The sequence below is a fragment of the Zootoca vivipara genome, chromosome 11 (genome assembly GCF_963506605.1).
Source record: "Zootoca vivipara chromosome 11, rZooViv1.1, whole genome shotgun sequence".
NCBI lineage: Eukaryota > Metazoa > Chordata > Lepidosauria > Squamata > Lacertidae > Zootoca > Zootoca vivipara.
The window spans coordinates 13,411,284-13,435,888 of NC_083286.1; the positions used below are offsets into that span (position 1 = coordinate 13,411,284).

The following is a 24,605-nucleotide window of genomic DNA, read 5'->3' on the forward strand; positions in this document are numbered from 1 at the left end:
AACCTGTGTTGGACGATATATTGCCCAGCCCTGCTAAAGACCCATCTAGTCCAGCATCCTGCTCTCACAGTGTAAAACCAGATGCCAGCTAGCACACAGGGACCCTTACGTATTAAAAGATAACACATTATAACATAGAATTCTCTCCCACTGAAGCCCCACGATGTGCAGACTCCCTGCCTGTGTCCTAGGCAACCCCCCAAATGGCTCCAACCACTCACACAGATGGAGCTCCACAGGTCCTCTGGGGTCCTCTGGGTTCCAGATCATGAGGATCTGGAACACAGCTCTAATGTTCCCCACCCACAGGATGAGCAGCGGCACCACGATTTTGATCTTGGGAGAGTTGGGGAAGCATGACACGCATGTGAATGTGACAAGACAAAGAATAGTCACCCCCCAATATGACCTTGCAACTGCTTACCTAACCTAGGAGATGTAATTGTGTTCACATTGATCTTTTCGTTGCAGGGCTGCAGGTGGCAGGGTCTATATGCTGCAGGCTTTTCAGAGGAGAAACACTCGTTGCCGTGTCTTCCTGTGATCTTGTGCATGCACTGGATGACTCGTGACTGCATTCCTTTGCCACAGGTGATGGAGCACTGCAATGAAGGTAAGAGAAACATGTAAGCGGGGGTGGGTGGGTTGCACATTTTCGCCCATGGAACAAAATCTTATCCAATGACTGGTGTTACAATAGACTCAATGTCTGGTTTTTAAAAAACGAGAAAATAAAGTTTCATTTTGCACCATCTTACATGGAGTACATTCTTCTCCCAAATAGGTGTTTTCAAGGCATGTAAATTGTACTCCCAGAACCTTTAAGGATCTATTCTGATATATGGCATAGCATTGGATATGGTTTATTTGTCGTCCCCAATACTATATTCTTTCTATGGCAGGAGGCTGGCTTAGTTTCTTCTGTATCTCTGATAAAGACATGCCTAGCAGTTAAAGCTGAGAGTGAAAAGTTCCTAGGCAGCTGAAGCTCACCTGTAAGAAACAGTTGGAAAGAGCTCTAAAAAGCATTGTCCTTATATATTGTGTGGCTAGAGTAAAATACAGTCATACCTCGGGTTACAAACGCTGCAGGTTGTGCGTTTTCGGGTTGTGGACCACACCGAATGTGGAAGTACCAGAATGGGTTACTTCCGGGTTCCGGTGCTCACGCATGTGCAGAAGCACAAAATGACGTCACGCGCATGCACAGACGCGGCGCTTCAGGCTACAAACGCTGCAGGTTGCGGATCACTTTCACAACCGGAGGTATGACTGTACTCAAGGACAGGAAACTTCCTATTTTTATCTAATTGCAGTCTGTTAGCTCTAAAAAGGCCAAACTTTGATCAAATCATTTTTTTTATTGAAAGAATACAGGATCGGATCATGGTTTATGATCCTGGCTTCTTTCAACAAACCATAGTTTAAATCAATCAGATGAACGCTGGTAAATTTAAACTAGAAAGTGGGTGCTTCCAATCTCTTCCCTATGAACTCATCAGAGAAAGAGAAGGTAATGAGGAATGCATGAGCCTGAGGCTGATATCAGAAAATAATATTGTTGCTTGTCCTCCATTGTCTGCTGGTTGCAACCAAGACAATATAGCAGCAAATGGGTGGCTTTTATAGCATTTCTGGAAGGTCAGAATCTCTGTATGCTCTAGTGCAGGCATCCCCAAACTGCGGCCCTCCAGATGTTTTGGCCTACAACTCCCATGATCCCTAGCTAACAGGACCAGTGGTCAGGGATTATGGGAATTGTAGTCCAAAACATCTGGAAGGCCGAAGTTTGGGGATGCCTGCTCTAGTGTGTGGCAGCCACTGGTACTTGAACTAAGGGAACCAGAAATGCCTTTTCTTCCATGCATGCAGCAGCCTTATGAGCAGAAACCTAGACAAACACTGACTTTGTTTGTAGGTAGAAAATGAAGTGATCTTAGTAAATCAGTTCATTTTCATGTTTAACCGCTGGCGAAAAGATATTTTTGTACGCACAAATGATATGTGTTGCTTCTGCCTGTAACTGATTAGCACGAATTCCTGGACAAAAACTATTAAGCATAAACAAAATGTTCTAATAGGCAGCCAGATTTTCTGTTAATCTCTGCATTTTGAATGCGGCCCTAAAGGTGCTGTTAAACTGTTCAAGCAGCAACTCAAGCAGAACATTCTTGTCAAAGACTACAAAAATGATTTCTGGATGAAGGTACTTGAAAGCCATTAAGGAAAGAATGATGGGTGGTATTTTCCTGCAAAAGCAGCCGTGATCTATTTTGAGTCTCTCTTCCACATAATTTAAGTAACTGAACTGTAAACACTATATCAAATTATCTTTCAACTTGGCACCCGCAACTCTCACCCTAAATTCTCCCTTTCCTCTGCCTGCGAGAGACATATATTTTGAAGCTGAATCCCTAGACCAACAGCTGAGGAAGGTGCTGTAATGCTACAAGCCACTTCCAGCTGGCCTCAGTACGAAGTAAATTAAGGGAAAAATTGTCACTGGCAGAGAGCAGCATTTAAACTCCGAACCTCAGCCAAGATAATAGGCAATCACTGCCGAGCTTGATAAAAATCTGCAATTGGAAGTGCCAATCTGTAACAGTGTTAACAACATAGACTTGGACAACTTCTTCCAAGAACAAATGATTACTCGGGTTGCAATGCAGAAATCACTTGTTCTAGAGTTATTACACAGAAGACAAACGAACACAAGAACGGCTTTGCTGGATCCTACCAAAGGCCTCCTGAACACAAACCACAACAGCACCTTAAATGAAAACTGCGAGGTTACTGACTGGCCAGACAAAGGATGGCTTTAAAAAGACAATGCCTGATGTGGTGGTATGCTTGCTGGCCCCAACCAGCCTATAAAACAGGTTTTTTTAAAATATATTTTGAGTTTGTCCAGGCTTCTGTACTCTGATATGTTCAAAGGCAAGACACCAGCAGGCAGGATGGAGCCACGGAGCAGATTGCGATGATAAGGGGGAGAGGAAAGAATTTATGTGGGCTGCAGAGTGAGTGCCTCCCACATACTGTATTGCTAACAACTCCCTGGAGTTATTGCCGAAATAATCTCTTTCTAAGTTTTTATCTCAGTGCCAAAATGTGTACATCCATCCATCTATCAATCTTCCTTCCCTTTTTTTGAGTTCCCTTCAAGAACAGATCACAAAATGTTGCCTCACCTTTAAAAAGAATCCCATCCCTTCATGCAGAGAACAAGTATTTCAGTGAGAAGTGCATTTTCTACTATGTGGATACAATGCTTCCATCATCAGGGAGGTTTTCTCTTTAATGCCTCTGAAAAGGTGAGAGTTTGATTCTATATTTCTCTCTCTCTATTTTTTAAAAAAGAGGATTTTAAAAAGGTATGCTGTGCTGCCACTAAATAAAACTGGAGTGGCTACTTCAATATCAGAGGTGTGCTGCATTTTGTGTTGAAACCACCCAAAATATCTATTCCATATTCTACTGCATATGGGAACGAGCTGTCTGAATTTCAGGGAAATTGGATAAAAATGGCAGAGTTATAGCAGTTAAAAATTGGAAGCACAAAAGCTTCCCTTCTCTGCCCCCAATTCCGGACACATCCAACCAGCTTTTGTTGACAATAGTTTCAAGTTATCTGTAGATAACTACAGATAACTGTGAACCAGTCACTTTTTGCCTCCTGTAACTCATAGGGCTGCTGCAAGGATAAACAGGGGGTGAGGGTGGGGAATCTAGCTGTGTTGCCCTGAGCTCCTCGGATGAAGGGGGGGACACATAAAAGAAGCACAATGATTCAACACGATTATTGCTAACATGTCACACAACTCAAAGCCTTGACTAATACTTTCCATGTTTCTGAAACATGAATGAATTTATAGGAGCCTTTGCTTTTCTCTTAAACTGATTTTTTTAAAACTGTAGAATATTAACTTCATTTTAAGATGCTTGCCTATATTGCATTCCAATTTCCTCCTAGTCTTCTTAAGTTGCACCGTGACTTGCAATGTTAGTTTTATTATAAACCAACTAGGAACTGATATTGCTTCACACCATTCCGCGAAACCACTTTTCACACCTATATAACATCTCCTTGAATTTAAAAACGCTTTAAGGGTCTCCTATAGCAACCTTTGTACTCATTGTGATTGTCTATAGCCTTCTCCGAAAATATTTTTTAATGCAAAAATCCCCTTGGATTCCACTGGACTTAACTTCCAACTTACTATGCTTACACTTGGAACCGAATTTTCTTTTTCAAGCTGTTTCTAATTCTCCCAAATTCCATTCAGAAATATAATTTCTCTGAAATCTGATGTCACAGGCACACCAAATGAAGTAAGCCCTCCTTGCAAATACTTCACCACTATGATTAGCTTTCAACAGCATCAGGGGCGTAGCCAGGATGAAAATCAGGGGGGGCAAGGGGCGGGGAGCAAGGGGCGGGGCCAAGGGGCGGGGGCGGGGGCGGGGCCACATCGGAGCAGCCCGAAATCGGGCTGCTCCGACTCCCTCCTCCCCCTCCGCGATAGGAAGGGACGAGGGGGAGCCAGGATCAGCCCGAAATCGGGCTGCTCTGACTCCCTCCTCCCCCTCCACGATCGGAAGGGACGAGGGGGAGCCAGGATCAGCCCGAAATCGGGCTGCTCCGACTCCCTCCTCCCCCTCCGTGATAGGAAGGGACGAGGGGGAGCCAGGATCAGCCCGAAATCGGGCTGCTCCGACTCCCTCCTCCCCCTCCGCGATAGGAAGGGACGAGGGGGAGCCAGGATCAGCCCGAAATCGGGCTGCTCCGACTCCCTCCTCCCCCTCCGTGATAGGAAGGGACGAGGGGGAGCCAGGATCAGCCCGAAATCGGGCTGCTCCGACTCCCTCCTCCCCCTCCACGATCGGAAGGGACGAGGGGGAGCCAGGATCAGCCCGAAATCGGGCTGCTCCGACTCCCTCCTCCCCCTCCACGATCGGAAGGGACGAGGGGGAGCCAGGATCAGCCCGAAATCGGGCTGCTCCGATCCCCTCCTCCCCCTCTGCAATCGCTGGGGCAGGTGGAGGGAAAGCCCCAGAGCCGCGCAAAGCGGTTGCCTGGCTTTCCCTCCGCCCGCCCCACAGCCAGCCGGCTAGAAGGGACGTCTCCCTTCTCCCTTGCTGGCTGTGGGGCGGAGGGAGGGAAAGCCAGCCAAACGCTTTGCGCGGCTCTGGTGCTTTCCCGCCGCCCGCCCCACAGCCAGCCAGGGAGAAGGGAGACGGCACCGGGCGGGCAGTGGGGCAGGCTGGCCAGTGGCCCTGCTTCTAGGGGGGGCAATTGCCCCCTCCTGCCCCCCTGCCTACGCCCATGAACAGCATGCTCGTTTCTGATTGTAACTCCATTAAAGCAGCTAGATGCCTCTTTGAACACACTCTACCAGCTGTTTCCTTGCTTCAAGACGGGACACTATATCTTATTCTGATCAGCCTCTTGAGAAACATCCTCAGCGGCAACTTGTTAAAACAGACTTCAGTACTTCATGATCGGAGTACTTTGGAGATTCCTCCTCAGCCTCCCCCAGACAGCAGCCCACCACAGTAAAAAGGGTCACTGAAGCCTGGGAGAATTTTTTCAGGGGGTCACTGGATGGAATGGGAAATTCCAGCTAATACTAGCCCCTTCCATTAGCTTTTCCCGTGATCCAGCCTTGAGCCTTGAGCATTGAGACTGCTGGGTATGATGCTAGGTCAGCCATCCCCAAACTCTGCCCTCCAGCTGTTTTAGGACTACAACTCCCATCATCCCTGACCACTGGTCCTGCTAGCTAGGGATGATGGGAGTTGTAGTCCCAAAACAGCTGGAGGGCCGAGTTTGGGGGTGCCTGTGCTAAGTCATAGTTACGAGGCAAGGGGATGAGCTGTCCCTTTGTGTCAGTGCATCCTTACCATACATTTAAAGGACATTTAAAGTGAATGGCTCCCTCCAAAGAAGCCTGGGAACTGTAGTTCACCCCTCGCAGAGCTACCATTCCTAGCACTCATAACAAAATACAGTTCCCTGCATTCATTGGGAGGGGAGTAATTTGTTTTAGATGGTTTTGTGCGGACTGCACATTATCACAAATGGTCAGGACATTGGAATTCTTCTTCTTCTTCTTTGGCGATCACTCGTAGCCAAGTAAGATTGAACACGGTTTTAACAATGAGTCCGTAAGTGACCAGGGAGGCCAATTCTGGATCCACATGTCCTTCCACAGTGGGGACATTGGTTTATGGGCAGGAGTTGATCATAGTGTAGATTTGCCAAGCGTACCTTCCTCTTAGCACATTTCTCCCTTTTGTCCTGAGTTCGAGTGTCTTCAAAGCCCATGACACTTTTGGTAAAGGCTGTTCTCTAATTGGAGCGCTTGCAGGCCAGTGTTTCCCAATTGTTGGTGTTTATACTTTTTTTATAAAAAAAATTGCCTTGAGAGATTCTTTAAACCTCTTTTGTTGACCACCAGCATTATGCTTTCAATTTTTAAGTGTGGAATAGAGTAGTTGCTTTGGAAGATGATCATCAGGCATCTGAACAACATGACCAGCCCAACGAAATTGATGTTGAAAAATCGTCGCTTCGGCACTGGTGACCTTTGCTTCTTCCAGTACACTGGTATGAATTCGCCTTTCTTCCCAGGTGATGTGTAAAAATTTCCGGAGACACTGTTGATGGAATCTTTTGAGGAGTTGGAGATGGCGTTTAGAAGTGGTCCATGTTTCACAAGCATACAGTAAGGTTGGTAGTAGAATAGCTTTGTAAAAAAGCATTTTGGTTTTCCTGTGAATGTCCCAGTCCTCAAACACTCTGCACTTCAGTCGGGAGAAAGCTGCACTCGCAGAGCTCAGGCGATGCTGGATTTCGGCATCAGTGTCGGCCCTTGTGATGATCCAGTGAGTGAGAAAGGTGGTATCAGGTTGTGCCTCACGATAAGAAACAGAAGAAGAGCCATGCTAGATAGGCCAATGGCCATCTAGTCCAGCATCCTGTTCTCACAGTGGCCAACCAGATTCCAAGCAAGATTGGAGCACTTTTAAATGCATAAGCAGCTGCCTTGTTTTAAGCTCGTAACTTGCCACCAGCCCCCAAACCAATAACAGCTAATTTATTCATAAGATGACATAGCAAATAGCCAGCCGGCCTACCCAAGATGTTTATCTTGGCAGGTTTTAGTAGAAGAAACCACATTGTGTTCTAGTTTTTTTAAAAAATAAAATAAGTTGTTTAAAAGGCAGATGAGTTCAAACAATAAATATCTGTAAGGGGGAAAAGGTAGACGATTATTTCTCAAAGGATGGGAAATTACAAAATAAAGAACATCTGATTTTTCCACGGAAAATATCCAATTTAGGATAAATTTGTTTGAACTGTATCATCAGACATGTCTTCAAATTGACATGAACAGCACTCACTTAGAAAAGAACTTTCTGCTTGACTGGAAACATGTCTATACTGATTATACAATCATTTCCAGTTAGATCAGGACTCCAGAGTTCAATCATTGGTGTCAATGTCAATTTTAAGGAATGACAGGTTTGTTTGGAAAATGAAAGGTATACTATATTGGCTAGCAGCCTCTAGGCAGCCTGAAAGAAGAAGCCTGGACTTGAAACTTAAGTGATATTAAGCTAGATTTTTTTAAAGGTAAATAATAATAATAATAACCTGCTTGAATATTCAGTTTCCATTTGTGGACTGTAAACTAGGGGCAGGAGTGTCAAAACCGGACACTTACTTTTTGCAGCATTGTAGTGGGAGGGACAGATTCAGTTTTTAAGCACTTAAAAATGTCATCTCACTACTGTCATGTCTGCCCCCCATCAGGGCTCCCCCCCCAGCCAGAACTCAGTTCCAGCACCTCTCCGGTGGGCACCATTGCCATTATAAGAGAACGAGGGAGGCGTTCGCAGCACCTCTTTTTCTAGAAAAATTGCACTACCTGAAATGATGCTGCGTCCGAGTCAACCAGATGGGCGGAGTAAAAATAAATAATAATAATAATAATAATAATAATAATAATTTGGTGGTTAAGGGAATTGATGGGAGAGCTTACCTAGAGGGAAACTGTATTGCTGCCAATGGCACTCCCATCACAGGCAATGGTGAGAGATAGATTTTAAAAAGGGGAAAGCCAACAGGCCGCATGCAAAGTAGTGTGCCTTCTCTCCCAACATTGCATTCACCCTAGTTTTTAGCCCTGCATTCAGTCCCTGCCACTCTAATGGTATGAGTGGGCAACCTGTGTCCTATGAGAGACTAACACCAGATACAGGTAGCCATTATTTAAATAGGTTCTCACTCGGCATTCTCACGTACACAGTGGGGAGAGCCTTGCATATTTTTCACTCAGTCAATCTCGCCTTACGGTGTAAATATTTTGTTGCACAATAGTAAGGTGTTTTGGTCTCCAGACAGCTGCAATGGGTGTGATGACTGGAGAAGCAGGATCTCTTCTGAATGAATAGTCCTGCTACATCTCACATGGAGCAGGCTGAGTTTGCAACAAAGTGTTGCATTTAAAGAGACAATCGCTGTGACAAAACTCAGTGTATCTTGTCTGTTACCTGTGCAATGTGGTATGCCATGGAGAACAAATGCCAGAATTGCTTTCAGAGTTTGCCTTCTCACTCTTGAAAGCCTTCATTTCATTTACATGATATCTAGAATTTAAAAGACACTAGAATTCATTGTGGCTACCTCTACATATATCATGCAATTCTGGTCCCCCTCCCCATCTCAAGTCTATTTTAGATAATCTACATGCTCCACTTTATTCTCATTCTTTAAAAAAAACTCATTTGCAGCTATTTCACATACGGATCACTTGCAACTTAACCGGGAGTGGGGTGGGGGGTTACGTTCCAGGAATTGTGCTTAAGCCGAAATGACATATATTCAAAACCACCAAAATTCTTAACTTCCAGAGCCGGGCCATTGGATGGGTCTTACCCTGAGAAGTGAGACCATCCAAGATCTCACATAGTCTCCAGAGCCCAATAAGCAAGGCAGAGAGGTTCTGCACCAGGTTTTCCGAGTCCTGAAAGAGCTTTTAAGCTCTCTGCCTTCTGTGCATTTAATTTGTATGATATCAACTGACTAGCTGCCAAGCAAATAAAGTTGATATCGGCAAGTTAAATGTGAGAGATCTGTGTTTAAATTGCCTATACTCAAAGCTTGGCTTCAAGACACCTAAAGGATTGTCTCATCTACTCAGCCAATCACAGCACTCTACAGGAGAGGGAATTATCAGGAAGCCCATCCCACACAATGTTAGAACCAGGCCTTTTCTATAGGGCCACCCCAGGTTACAGATCCGATAGCCACCATCTCAACTGTCTTTTCAGCATCTGTTGAGGACTTTCCTCTTTCAACAAGCCTTCTAAGTGGACATTTTTATCCCAGTATACTGGATTTGAAATAGTTTTTATATATGCTTTCATTGTATTGTGAAATTGCTTTGAAATTCTTTGCAGGAAACAATAGACAACGATGTAGCCTACAAGAAACAAGGATGGACAGGCAATCACAAATTTCACCCAAGTTGAACTACACTCCCCTAGAAACTGTGGCAGCGTATGTGTGTGTGTGACACCATGTGTTTCTAAAACCTCGAGAACCTAGCTAATAGTTATGATAAACGAGCCATATTTCCACTTTCCCTAATTTTTTGCCTTAGTTGTGTGTGTGATAGGTAAGAACAGTACAACGGCCTCTAAGAATTCTTCGATTAGGGAATAAGAAAATGCATTTGTTCTCTCGTTTTATTTTTTGCAGGGATTTCACTTGGTGACCCCCTTCCTCCTTTACTAAGGTAAGGAAACAAAGGAGCAATTTAAACTTCAGCAATCCTCTTGCACTGACAGCTTTGTTTTCAGAGTTCCTTACGCTAATGGCTCTCTCTAGACCACACTGCTTGTTCAGTGCGTCTCCCCAGGCGACTGTATAGTGTCAGGACGCATTTCGTCTCATAGGCTCAGCATTCTCCTTTGACACTAGCCTCAGGGATCTGGCACACACTAAAAGTACAGTACCGTTGCAAAGGGGGAACTTCACAAAACACACAAAAAGCAAGGAAATGCAGCTAACTTCTTAAGGATATGCACACTTTTTCACCAACTGGTAAGCAAGTTACCATTGCTCAGGAATGACTGCTTTTAGCACTACAAATGCTTTCTAGGAAGTCTCACTTAAGTTGACAGAACCTGACTCTGAGGCTGTGTCCACATTGCTGATTTAAAATGCAGCCAGATTATTCTTTATCTCAATTCAGATGGAAGTTGGTTGGGGGGGGGGTAGGGAAGATGTCAAAACACAATTTTTTCATAAGAAATGAAGGGACAGGCACAGGACAGAGGTGGGTTGTAGCCCCGGGTGGATAAAAATCAGATTTTAAAAAAAAATTAAATCAGATTTTTTTAAAAATTTAAATCAGATTTTTAAAATAAAATGTTTTGGAGGAAAAATCTTTCTAAAGATAAGTTTTTCTATTTAAGTTACATCATAGTCCAAAGGCTATTCATCAGGAAATAAGAATTTGTTTTAAGTTTTTCATGTGTGGTAAAACTCAATCTGTTTTTTTAAAAAAACCGTTTAACCACATCAGTTTACAAACATGGATGCATATGCTATAATGTTATTGTTTTAGTTAAATAAATTGTTTAAATATTGTTATTAAGGACGTACAGCAGAAAAGTTGTCCAAATATAAACAGTTAAGTTATTAAACCTCACAATGATGTCATAATTATGTGTCTATGCATTTCTAATAGTATACCCAAATCAGTAATTTTTGATATAACTGTAAAAACTACTTTGAAAATTTATTATTCCAAAAATGAAACCTTCATCTGGTTGTAAATATTAAGATTATACCAGCAAGAATGAGTCTTTCTTTTTTAAAAAATGATTTAAATCAAGTCTTACTGACTACTGATTTTAATCGTGATTTAGATCGATTTGATTTAAATCAAATCCACCCTGGTTGTGGCTAACATTGTGTTTACTTCCCAAAACAATGGTGGCAGCACACTGGGTGCAGAGTTAACAGGAATGTGTAGACAGCCTGAGTAAACCTGGTTAGGAGTAGAATGCAGCTATTTATGTTGAAAAAATGTATATAGCAGGCTACTAGTCATATTTTTTTAATAAAAAAATCATGTCACCTTTTATTTATTTAACATATTTTATATAGACTGTTCAATAAATAAACAAATCTCTCAGCAGTTTACTAAAATAGTACTTATGAACAGTGTTAGAAACTGAGATGTGAAAGCTGGGAGCTAAATGGCACCTTAAACCTAGGTTATGGGCGCAACAACGGAATGTCTAGGCACACCTTTTTTTATAAAAAGAATACAAAGCTGAAAATGAATGAATTGCAGCTAAAATGTTATGTTCATTTTTCACAGGGTCTAGTCCTTCTGCTACCCACCCCCCTAATATCCTTAAGAGGGTCTCTTCTCCAGTCTTCCAGAGAGTAGCTGGAAGTGGGGAGGCAGAAAAAGGTCCTCCTTTCCTTCCACTCTGCAGTTTTAATCTGAAATCTTAGGCGCAGTACTACGCCCAGAGCTCAGAAACGGCTCGCGCTAATGAAATTCCCTGTCGCACAATGTGCCTGGAACAACGGGAGTTTCAATCCCTGCTTATCAAAAAATTCTGATGAAGTCAACAAACTTGAAAAAAAAACAAGTAGACATAATAAAAATAGTGGGGGGAATCAATGTGATATAAAACAAGCATGTATAACAAAATTACCATCTGGGTTGGCATGCTGAAACAAGTAATATTTTGGAAGGCACTGAGATCAGTAGAACGAAAATGCCTGCCTGATTTTAATAGGAAGTCTACTGTGTCAGCTTTCAGATTCTAATAACAATTCCTTCTGCTACTCATTACCTGTATGCTACAAAGGGGGATGAAACAGTAACAGTTTGAGTCTTGGATACGAATCGCTAAAACTATTCACATATCAAAATCGGTAACTGGATCTCCTCACTGCTACTGCCACCATATTTTCAACCCTTGCTAGTTGCACATGCAGATCTGTTACATACAGCTGCAAACAGCAGGCAGGCTGGAGGAACCCATCCATTCCCTTTTCTCTCTGTATCTCATTTCCCCCCATCTCCATCAGTTTGCAAAAAACAAAACGAAAACTCTTCATGGCGAAAACTCCATTAGCATTTTAGTGCACATTTCTCTCCCCCCTGCCCTAATATACACTATGTAATTTTGCCTAATATACACATTTCTGCAAGGATTTTCATTGGATATAATACAGTAATACCTCGGGTTACGAACGCGATCCGTTCCGGATCGCAGTTCGTAACCCGAATAGTTCGTAAACCGAACACGACCCGAAGCGCCATTTTGCGCATGCGCAGACCCCGCGCGCGGCGAGAACACTTCCGGGTTTGCGCAGTTCGTAATCCGAACTGTTTGCAAACCGAGGTGTTCGTAACCCGAGGTACGACTGTACATGGTTTATGTAATTTCCCCTAATAGATGCATTTTGCTGCACTTTCTGCCAGCGAACACATTTTTGTTCACATTATTTGGCTGCCCAGCTGGTATTGCAAAAGTGGGGAAAGTGCAAATTTCAAATGAAAGCTGGGTTTCAGAAAATGAAAATGACGCAGGTTCACATTAAAATCCTAACCAAACTGCAGTTCTCCTCTATCCCTAGGGACAAGGGGTGATACAGCATTATGACAGGGTCAACATAAGCACAGAGAGTCACAGTGCCTCCAGCCTCCTCACTTCTAGTCTCTCTGCATAGCCTCTTAACTGAATATTGATGAACTTGATTCTGCCAGTCGACGCAGCTCACATTGGTATGCCCATTTTTATTTTTATTTTAAAAAGCCCTCCGATACTTGTCCTCATGAATATGAAAAGCATCCTAACTCTGAGCTCCTTCCAGTTCTTTCTACCACCAAGCTCCTTTTGCCTAAGAAAATCCGATTTATTGTGTGCAAATTGTACCCCCACAGAGGGCCACTTGCTACAATGAATGCTAACCCAAGACAATTAAAAAAGCTTGCTTTGCTTTTCCCTAGATCCCACACTGACGTCACCATGACAGGCACACAACACAGACTGACTTAGTTGCCAGCACTTTACCACTTAGAGCCACTTTGTTTGCTACTACGGTAGCATCTATTAAAGACCTGGGTATATAATGCTAAAGTTTCAGAGAACCTGACGTGATACATTGAGCTTGAGGAACAAGTTTAGCATCCCTTTGATCTGGGTCTGTTCCGCTGAAATGCTGAACAATAGAAACCTATAACCTTTTATTTTTCTGAAACATTTTAAAATCCCTTTTTATACCTTTGCTTGTCTTATGCTCAACTTTTCACATTGTCTTTTATTTTACCAATCCTCTAAGTTCAAAGTTAAAGGGATGCTTTAGAAGTGCACCCTAAACAGAAAGCCAAATGGTATCCGATTAAGCTTCCTGTCGCAACATGTGACAAGTGACATTTGCGTTTCCCAAGCTGCATTTTGGCACCCGTTTGACAAGAACTTGGCATTTCTCAAAAGAACAGCTTCCTATCAATGTCCAGTGGAAAAAATCCCAAAGAGCGAAAACAGCAAACCCCAGGGTGATGGAAGGCTGCACTAATTATTCTGTATCACAGACAATCAGCAGTGAGCAATGATATGGGTATTCAATTTCTTTTTTCTAATTGAAGCTATATTACTATGTAAGCTGCAGCAGCATGGTAATATAGTCTGAGGGTGGGATAGTTTAGTCACGGAGAGAAAAAGATAGGAAATGCGAGTGTAGTCAAAGCTGAACTCAGTTCCCTGCCAAGAAATTTAAAATGCATACTGCTTTGCTATATAAAGCATTGAAAATCTCAACTGTGCAATACACAATTCAGCTGAATATTCACACAGGTCTGCTCATTTTCGTTACAGCCGCACGAGATGCTTGCTTTAATCAAGTTCACAAATGACAGCAGTGTAACTGCAAAGGTGACTATAAACAGTGGTGGAGAGCAGGCGGGGGTGGGGCAGGTGCGCGTCCCGGGGGTGTGGCGTGTCACCTGGGGACGTGGCACCCAGCGCGGGCAGGGGGGCAGCCGCAATGGCACCCCACCAGGATCGCACTGCCGGGGGTCACTGACTATAAAATGCTTCTGGTTAGAAACCTACAAATGACACACACACACCCAATTTAAATTGTTATGTGATCTGCAAGAAGATTTCACTAGGGTTGCCATATTTCAAAAAGCGAAAATCTGGATTTCCCCGGACATTTTAGCCATATCCACCCAGACCCTGCAATATTCCAGCTACGTCTGGAAAATTCCTAATTTCACTCTCTTTCAAAAGGGCAAATCTTTACATACAAAAGAGCAGTGAAGCAAACAAAGATTTTAGAAAAGAGCATATAGAAAACGACATGCAATGCAAACCGGCATTCTTTGAATATCAACAAGAAGTGGTGCGGACGAGTTTGGAAGTCTGTCCGGAAGACTTAGTGAAGTTCAGGATCTGACTCTGGACTTTGGTGGGCTATAAGGTCACAGTTAAAACACTGCCAGAGGGAGAGGGGCTTGGGGGGGGGCTGATGGGAAATGGAGTTCAACAATATCTGAAAGGCCACATATTAGCCACCCCTGATCTATTATCTGCCTTGTGACAACTTTATCACATGGTTCTGTTCAGTCTGCACTGGTCTTGTCCTTCATTGGATAAGTACTGTAGCATATTTGACAGTGGCTAGTAAATACAACATCCTAGCGCTAGTACGAAGCATGTTGTACCTTAGACCAGTCTCCCATTCTCCAGACGTAGCATTTGGAATAGTCTTCACAGTCTTCAGCTTCTCTAGGCCTTGTAGACAAAACACACTTCTTTCGAGGATTGGTGCACCTTACGGTCCGATGGCGTACTCCCTTTCCACATTTTACAGAGCACTGTAGAAAGGTGTTTAAAATGATGCACACACACAATACACATCATGGCATTTTGCACAGAGATCTATAAAAAGGTAAAGGACCCCTGAAACTTAAGTCCAGTCATGAACGACTCTGGGGTTGCGGCACTCATCTCACTTTACTGGCTGAGGGAGCCGATGTTTGTCCGCAGACAGTTTTTCCGGGCCATGTGGTCAGCATGACTAAGCCGGTTCTGGCGAAACCAGAGCAGCGCACGGAAACGCCATTTACCTTCCCGCTGGAGTGGTACCTATTTATCTACTTGCACTTTGACGTGCTTTCGAACTGCTAGTTTGGCAGGAGCTGGGACCGAGCAACGGGGGCTCACCCCGACATGGGGATTCAAACTGCTGACCTCCTGATAGGCAAGCCCAACGCTCAGTGGTTTACACCACAGCACCACTTGCCTCCCTACAGAGATCTATAGCTCTCTGTTTCTTCTGCCTAATAAATGGCAATCATTAAAATGAAATTGAATGGGCAAAGTGCAGATACAAGAAAATGTGGAAGGATTCAGACAATAAATGCAGTTAATATGCAATGCTCCTATTTGCTCCCCGAGCCCAATTTTACAGTGCCAAATTTTGGAGGGGGGCTGGTCTGGGGCTAGCTAGCCTCATCTATTTAGGGGAACAGTTTGCTTGAAAATAGACATTGCAGATGTGATGTATCTGTTCTTAACTGTAACTGGTGCAGACAGGACACTTTTTCAGCTGGAACTTGCCAGAACTCAGTTCCGGCACCTTTCAGGTGTGCGCCATTGCCATTCTAAGAGAACAAGGGAGGCATTCCTGGTGAGTTCCAGCACCTCTTTTTCTACAAAAATAGCACTGGGCACAGCATGTGCATATGTGAGAGAAATATACATTTGCAACTAGCCCAAATTAGACATAAGGAGTTAATTCGTTCTCATACTTGCATATGCAAAATTCTGCAGCATTCTCCGATAAATTACAAACTGAACTTTTGTGTCCTCCTTGAATGTAGGTAATACAAATGAACAGAAAAACAATGCACAGAAAAACAATGCATATACTCCACCTCGGACCATACGCCAGCCTCCCACACTGTCATGCAGTCTTGGCCTTCACAGCGCTGTGCCGAAGGGGGTTTGGGGCCAAGACAGTCTCTCTCTCGGGCTCTGGTCAAAGTCCCGTTTCGAAGCTGCTGAGTGCAGGCGACTTGTCTGTTCTGCGTCCCCTTCCCACATGTCCTTGAGCATGGGGTCCATTCTGTCATCATCCATCTATAAATGCAGGTCAGAGCACGATTACTCCTTGAAATATTTTCTAGTGAGGTTTAAGACACATTTTAAATTGATCTCAGTGATAAAACCAACGCAAGTGCTTTTTGAGGGCCATCAAGGCAGCGGCCCTCACTTTTGAGGCAACGGCATCTTAACTTTCAGATTACAGTCTTCTTTCTGGTATTGCACGCTTTGATCCAATACTGTTTACAGCAACTAAGAACCAAAAGGTTGATTTCAGAATACTCTTCTGCAAACAAAGGGCTCCTTTGGAGCAAGACACAGGTCAAGCAGATGCTCTGAATGGATGCAGGGGGGGGGGCGGGACGATTCTTCCTCTTCCCTGCAACTCATTGTATCCCTTGAAAAACTGCTCTGAAAGGGCTGGGAACTCTCTGGGACAGCACAGTAGGTGGCATTGATAGCACACGGAGAGGAGGTACAAACTCAGCAACTTGCACGAACACACACAGCACTCCTCCTACCCCAGAACAGCCCTGGGGGAGCAAAACAAAGGCTCTTTTTACATTTGCGAAAGGAACCCTTCTCCCTCTGGTTCTACCTTCCCCAGCTCCCAGAGCGGCGCAGGGCAGGGCTAGCCACCCACACAGTGAGTGTCCCTAGCCACTAGTCGCCTGCGGCAGTAGCATCACTAGCGGCTTGCTTCCTGCGCGGCAAGCGTCCGGGGTGCTGCCCGTGCAGCAAGTGGGGGGATGTCACGGTGATGTCACCCCCCTCATGGATCACACCTGGGGTGGCCCGCATCCCCTGCACCTGTCTTCCTCCGCCAGTGCCTCTGGTTTGGTGCCATTGTTGAAGGTCTTGGAGTGCCAACAGGAAAAAGAAATCAAAAATCATTGCCCGGGGAGGGGGGCTTCAGGACCTACACGAAATTGCTCGGTAGGCTGGATGTATGGGTGATATGCCAGGCATTCCCTCTTAGAGCCAAAGGAGAGGATAGCTCAGATATCTTTTGAGTTATTGCAGATGCCTTGGGACATTCTTTCACTTCACCTGGGACGCTGGGTGAGAAACGGGCACTTTCTGAGCATAAGTATGAACTAAAACATTCATGAAATAATGACTCACTATCACCTTGTCTGGCATGGCTGCTCATTGCACCTTCGGAGCTGTGGCTCAGGTTTCGTTAAGTATTTGCATTTCTTGCTGTCCACAAAACTGATATTCTTATTCATGATCTTTGTGCAGGATACGGTTGTCTTTCTTTCTCCTGGTAAGACACAAAAGGGACGTTTGTGGAACTAAAGGAAAGCTGTGCGTGGGGAGAAGTGGATGCACTTTGTGCAGCCCCCTGGACCTGCCCAGCGGCCTGCCCAATCCTTGAAGCAGGTTGGCGTGTGGCTGAGTTAGGAGCAGGTCCCAGCTGGAAGAAGGAAGTGGCGAGGGAAAGGATTGTAATTTTCTTTCAAGATCAAATCAATGTTATTTTGATGTTGTTGCGGGGCCCCGAAAAGGCGTGGGGCCTATTTGGTAATCTGGCACTGAGTCAGATTTTGCAAGTAAGGGCCCCTCTCGTAAGCAGAAGAGGCGACTTGGGGTTCTGAGGATTCTTGGGACCTTAAGGCAGGACAAACTCTGGCACTTTTATTTTAAAAATGGTCTCTCAGGCAGCTGCTTGGATTAAAAATGCTGGCCAAAGAACCACTTCCTGCACTCCTTCTTTTGAACAGCAGGTTCTCTTGTCATATCAGAAATTGCTTTTGACCACCCCTTCAGTTTCAAAACTGCATCTGTCGTGCAGCACGAGACACTGTCCTCTGAAAAACACAACCCAGAAAGACCTCTTGGGCACAGGGAACGAGGTGTGTGCTATCACAATGAATGACATGGATGGTACTCTAAGCCAAACCTTGACTTTAGCTGCTGTCCCAAGCTGACCAAGAACAAAACAGCTGCAATCTCTCTCCAGAAAGCATGGGTTAATCCATATTTTGGGCTTAGTGTTCCATTGGGGGTGGGGGGCAACCTGTACATTTGCCCGTACACACGAAAAGCATTCTGTGTCCTAGAAATGAGTGTCAAATGCTTATCCATGAAGTTCCATGCATGTTTTAGAGAGGATGGAGCTCATCTAGAATTTTAGGTCAAGAACTAGCATTTTTGCGAAGCTTAAAAAAAAAACATCCTCCAAAAATATATTTCTAAGTAAACAACTCTGCCTGTATCATCTAACAGTGTTTTTTTAAAAAAAGAAAATCAAAAGATGAGCAAAATATTTTGAACTTTCCAGGACACGATATTGTCCGAATGGCAATACTGTAATGGCAGCCCTATCACATCGGCACCAACACCATATCTTCACACAACCCACTGAATCTTTTGCTTCTACCACAGATTTTAGAGAATCATTACCTCCTCCGCATACAGCATCGCAGTCCTCCCAACCTGAGTGTGTCCACATAAAAAGTGGCTCAGACCCTTTGGAGCTCTGATTCTCAGGCAGAGGGTCCAAAGGAATGGTGTATTCATAGTGTAGCCCATAATTCTGATCTTGAAAAAGCAGAACCTGCAATATACAGAATAAAAAAGGGGGTGTCTCGATATCACACTGGAGAATGATGATATTTCTACATTTGAGAGGAGAGAGGTAAAGCTCTGTGGCAGGGCACATCCTTTGCATGCATCCTTTCCATGTTCAATGCCCCATCGCAGTCAGCTTAAGAGATCCTTCTCCTGATGCTCTTGAGAGCGATTGGCAGCAGCAACCAACAGTACTGGGATAGACAGATCCATGGTCTGAATCAGTACAAGGTGGCTTCATCTGTTAATATGAAGAAATGCAGCAGTGGCTTGCATCTGACTGACATTCTGACATTCACAGAAGTCATTTGAGGCAACTCTCATAGGGAAAATCGGAGGCTTATACATGCAGTGCTAAATTTTGCCTGTGGATGCAGGCAACCTCTGAAAAAGGCTATTCTTACAGAACATTTCATGTAAGTAATATATATCAGCCTGATCACTGTAACAGGAGATGGTGGCTAAGATCGAGGGATATTTCCCTATAATAATTTCCATGGTCACCAACAGAATTTTCTGGAAGACGACGGAGCATTATCTGCATATACTCACCATCCACTGTTAAAACCAGCAACTCAAAAGCAAGCTGACAAGACTTTGTTAGCAAGTAGGTACTACAAGAAGTGGGCAATATCCAGCTAAGCCATACTTAGAGTAGACTTACTGAACTAAAGAGACATCACCCAGCATTAAGATGTCAGGAGAACTTTAGTCATAGTGATTCTATCTGCAATAGTCATTTTAAAACTGCAATAATATAGCGTTAAGTGTATTGTGGTTACTCCTGCCCCAAGGGCTTAAAACTTCAAGTAAGCTTCTATTTTTAGAAATACATTTTTCATCATAAATTTGAATCACAGAATAATTTCGCTTCGTGACTACACACTCTTTCTAGACCCAAATACTGGTCAACACAGTGTTGTTATAAGGAAAGCTACTTCCAGTTTAGCCAGTGATTATCACCATAACCAAGATTATAGGCACAAACATCTCTCCGGGGGGGGGGGGGGGCTCACATTCACTGAAAGGAAGGACAATTACTTGGAAAGATTAGCTCCCTCCAGCAAAATAAAGGAAGATGTATTCAAAAGGAAATAGTTATTTGCAAATGTGTTCTGTACTTCTGCAAATTCTTTGAGCACAAGAAGATAGAAACAGCTTTTATCCACTGCCAGGGTTTGAGCATATCTGCAGTTGTGAAGGAAACGTTTTATAATTCATAATATGTTCCTAAACAATCCAGCTCCTTTGTGCTAGCAATTTTGAATTGATATCAGCTTGTTTATTCTTCAGTTAATGGTCCAGGTTATGTAGAAATCCCCACACTGACTATAGATATGTATGACTTTGACAAATCTCTCCAATTGAAGAGATTATTGCCATACTTCACTGCAAAAAAAATCGTGTGTGTTTGCCTGCCAGGGATGGAAGGGAATTTTGTTTGGTCTTCATTTTTAAGTAAACCAACCTAATCTACATAATTATTCCCTGAATTTAACATTTCTCTGAATTTTGTGGACTAAAATGAACGAAAATGTGTAAAAATTTACACTTTAGCATTAAATTCGTTTAGAAATGCATACACTGGGATACAACAGTCAAATACGAATTTTCATACAGATTTTAAAATCATTATCATCACCATCGCAGATTAGAAACAGGATGGAACAGACTAACCAATGAATACAAATGAAATCCATATGGACCAGAAATAGACTTATCCATCAATCCCTAGTGTATTCATATACATGCATTTAGAGGCAATGTCTTAGGATTTATTAAAGTATAAAATAGTTTTTAAATGGTCATCCATACCAATAAATGCAAAGGTGATGTGGTTGGACCTTTGGCTGAGATTTTTTCCCACAGACCTCTCCTAACGTAATGAACAGTGGTACCAGCAATGTTGAATGTTCCAGAATGTTCTATCTTCCAGTCACTATTAATAGACTGTTTGCCGGCATCTCGGAGAGCTGCAGATAACATTGGGAAACAGTATAGAAGAAAATGGTTCATTTTCCAGTTGTTCTATGAGAATTTTTTTTTTCCTACGCTGGTTCAGTTACAAAGCTATTTATGAGTAATAAGCATAATAAAGAAATCTGAGCAAGAAAACATTCTATCTGTTTTCCAGTTGGGATAAATGATAAAAGCCATATATTTAGAATCGCCTAAATTTTTTCCATATTTAGGACAGGGTTCAATAAAATAGTGAGTGGTTGAGATAAAGGGCTGCAGGATTTAGTTCATAATCATGCAATATGGATAGTGCAAACTATACATTGTGGATTCATTGTTTGTGCTACATGAATGCACTAGAACATGGTATTTTAAAAATAATTACAACAGCAACTAAGAAGATGCAATAGAATCACATTACTGCCCTCTATGAACTTCACGTGCCAATGTAGCTGGATCTTAAAATGTGCTTTGAACACAAGCTATTGATAAAAGTACTAGAGCTTTGAAATTACTAACTTAAAAAAGATGTGGTGATGGCAAGTGGCTTACATGGATTTGGGGGGAAAACCTTAAGAAGCCTAAAGTTGGCTTATTTGTTCCAATCTATGATAAAGCTCAGGGTTGTATTCTACTACGGTAAGAGCAAAGCCATTAACATTAATGGACCCAAATTAGTCATGCCCATTAATTTCAGTGGGTCTACTTTGAGTGGTAGTTAGTTGGTTACAACCCTCAGCTTCCTGCATTCACCTCATCCTGCACCTCATTATCTTCTTACTACGACCACAGGTCACAAAACTCCAACAGAAGCTACAATGAATACATCTTTCCATCAAGGGAATGGGCTTCATTTTGCAGAGCTTTTTAGGCTACACCAATCACAAACATGTAATCTGTGCTGTGAGGCCTTTGCAAAGCCAGCGCTCCCAGATCCTCTTTCAATAGCATGCCCCCAAAGTATGCCCCACAGAAGGGTTCATGGTTATCTCTACAGCTGTGGCGGTCAACTGGGCCATCAGGCTGGGAAAAGAGGGTGGATGGAGCATGAGAGATATGAGAGGGTCATTGGTGGTAGTGGTTGAGCAGATTACACTGGACGGCAGGTGGGGTGGCCCCATCCAGGACATAACGGTGATAGTCCTTGTTCTCCTCTCAAGTCAGTTGTTTTCTGTCCTCCACAAGTAACATACTGTACTGTAATTTCCCTTCAATGCAACTCTCACAAGTTATAATAACTTGTATCAAGCTGTCTTGATATCACAGCCACATGAAAATCCCTGGCTCACAGTTCCGAGCCTGCCTCCCTTGGCTGTCCAATTCCTTCCTTGCTCTTTAGATTTTCCTTTTGTAAACTCTCCGACTTCTTTGTCTTTCCCCCCTCAATCTCTTTCCATTCCACTGACTCATCCATCAGTTTTCTGATTCTTAGTCCATGGCCTGCTCTGCTCATTTTGGCCAAGCACGGTGGCCCTTTGCTTCCCTAGCTCCTTGGACTTCAGCCTGTCCCACAAAGCTACTCCTGTCCCAAGGACATGTGTGAGGTATCAGTCCCAGGCAAACTGACAACTTTTTCTTCCTTCCCAGACGTTGAGCTGGAAACTGTCTGGAAACTTGGTTCCCTGAGCTGTTGGAATGTTTGTGAACACTGTATACCAGCTCTGACAAGTGGTGTTAGAAGGTTCACTTTCATAAATCCAACAATATATAGATTAGATAAACTCATAGTACGTGATTAGTTCTTATTACTTTTCTGTATTTTACTCTTTATATTTGTCGTAAGTCACCTTGAGACCTCTGTGGTATAAAGTGGCTAATAAAGACTAATAACTGAATTTGGAGTTCTGGTAGCTTATCATATAATTCCCAACAATTCGCCACATCTTCCCCCAACTTCATCAGTATGATCACCATTTGGATGTCAAACTAACAAAAACCATCAAGCAACAGGGGAGAAAGTTAACAATTCAATGCCTAGGAGTGGGGAAAGAAGTTTGGTCCAGCGCTGAAAGAATAACAATGTTGGTACCAGGCAAACTTCCTTGGAGAGAAATTCTATACAAGGGAGTCCGAGTTACTACTGAAAAGGGTCCTCTCTCTTGTAGTAACAGGAGGGCTTCCAATGATGACCTAACAGGCCAGGCAGGTTCAAATGTAAACTACTGGGGTCCCAAGCTATGTAAATATTTACAGAGCAAAACCAACCCTCTGAATTGTGCCCAGAAATATATCAGAAGCAGCGCACCCAGGCTAGAATAAGTGTTATATATTTGGATTGCAGGCTCCTTGTTATGAGTCTGGTTGATGAATTTTGCACTAGCTTTAATTTCTGGACAGTCTTCAAGAGCAGCCCCATGGGCAATGGACTGCAGTAATCTAACCTCAGTATTATTGGAGCATAGGAACAAAGCTGGTGGGTGCTCTGTGCGTCAGAGTAATGTACCCAGAAGCAAAGGATAAGCAAATGGAAATGATTATTATGAGACTGGGGACAGTTGTGCTCTGATGTCAGCCTCCCAGAGACAGGTGGATAGCTGCTGTCAGAAACAAAACCCTACACTTGGTGGAAGTTGTTCTGTCCCATTAGATATGTTCTTCAGATATAAGGGGGGAGGGGACCTAGAACTATTAAACTTGTTCCACAGCCTTTCAACCCATATATCTTGGGCAAATAGCAATTATCCCAATTAACATGGTCTGTTTCTCATCACCTTTGTGCTCAAAGCAGTACACCCAGACTTCCAGCACTCAACATGATGAACACTGTTAGAAGTCTTACTTTCACACGTGTGAAAATAATCCGATAAATAACCTGCAGGATTTGAAAGCTCACAAAGCTCTTAAGAACCCTTTTGATCATGATGCTCATTTGTATCATTTGTTTGTGTGGTTAGTACATGTGCAAAATACCTCATCTATTCTCGCGAAGTGCTAAATGTTAGCACTTACATTTCTAGACATTTTTAACTGTGGCCTTTGCAAATGGACATTAATTTGATCTTTCCTGCCAGGAATAACTTTTTTTGGCCAACTCTTTCCTCTCCCAGGCCCAATCAATCCCCAAAAGCATTCAATGAGGTCAACTTAGATACACTTCAAGGAACTGAGGGATACGCAACTTTGTCATTGCTGATATATAATTCTTCATTCTCTCTCTCTCTCTCTCTCTCTCTCTCTCTCTCTCTCTCTCTCTGTAACGTGAATCTTGAATGCCTCAGGCCCCTTAATCAGATATATGAAGTCAAAGAGACTTGATGTCATTCTCTGGACAAGACTGCCCGAAACATTCTTTCTCACTGAAATTCCATGCTTGGCATTCGTGATGTGAAAGTGCCTTAACTGCTCAGTCCTTGCCCAAATCTCTTCATAAAGTTGTATGTTAACATGAGTCATTCCTGGCAATCAACTGCCGTCCTATCCATATTTGTACTGTTTTGTTATGTTTCTATGGGAAACAATGGCAATAGCACCATCAACTGGCAGCAACACAACTACATTATCCAACAATCACGCATGCCACTAAGGCACAGTACAATGAATCTCAATAGCACAAAATTCCTAAAACATCCTTGCAGCATCCAGTAATGTTACAGTTCTAAGAGGTTTCTTTCTCTGCTGTAATATCTCAACATTTTAAAGTTTTCTACCTGACCAGTGATTAAAAGTAGAAAGATTATTCTCCACCCAATGGACAGACATCTTTGGTACAGGCATCTTTGGATATTTTAGGAAGTGTAGCTAGCCTATCAGATACAGTACAGTTGCATCTTATGTGGAAACAGCTCTAAGGATTCTGTATATACACAAAAATTGCATATACCCAAACCCTTGAATTATACAATGCCAAGTTCATTCCCTCACAGCAGACAAGCCAACACTATCTTGACATAAACAGTGTCCACATTCAAAGCCTT

At 43.2% G+C, this 24,605-nt stretch overlaps 1 protein-coding gene across 3 annotated transcripts in view; it reads right to left on the minus strand.

The window, feature by feature from the left end:
- ADAMTS19 (ADAM metallopeptidase with thrombospondin type 1 motif 19) overlaps positions 1 to 24,605 on the minus strand; it is a 120,075-nt gene that overhangs the window by 2,875 nt on the left and 92,595 nt on the right. For all 3 annotated transcript variants that reach the window (XM_035099895.2, XM_060280126.1, XM_035099894.2), the window contains 6 exons: positions 20,548 to 20,705; positions 18,565 to 18,718; positions 17,287 to 17,422; positions 15,987 to 16,191; positions 14,772 to 14,924; positions 425 to 602 (listed from right to left, as the gene is read on the minus strand). In XM_035099895.2, coding sequence (XP_034955786.2) covers positions 425 to 602; positions 14,772 to 14,924; positions 15,987 to 16,191; positions 17,287 to 17,422; positions 18,565 to 18,718; positions 20,548 to 20,705 — 984 coding nt within the window. The remainder of the gene's footprint in view (positions 1 to 424; positions 603 to 14,771; positions 14,925 to 15,986; positions 16,192 to 17,286; positions 17,423 to 18,564; positions 18,719 to 20,547; positions 20,706 to 24,605) is intronic.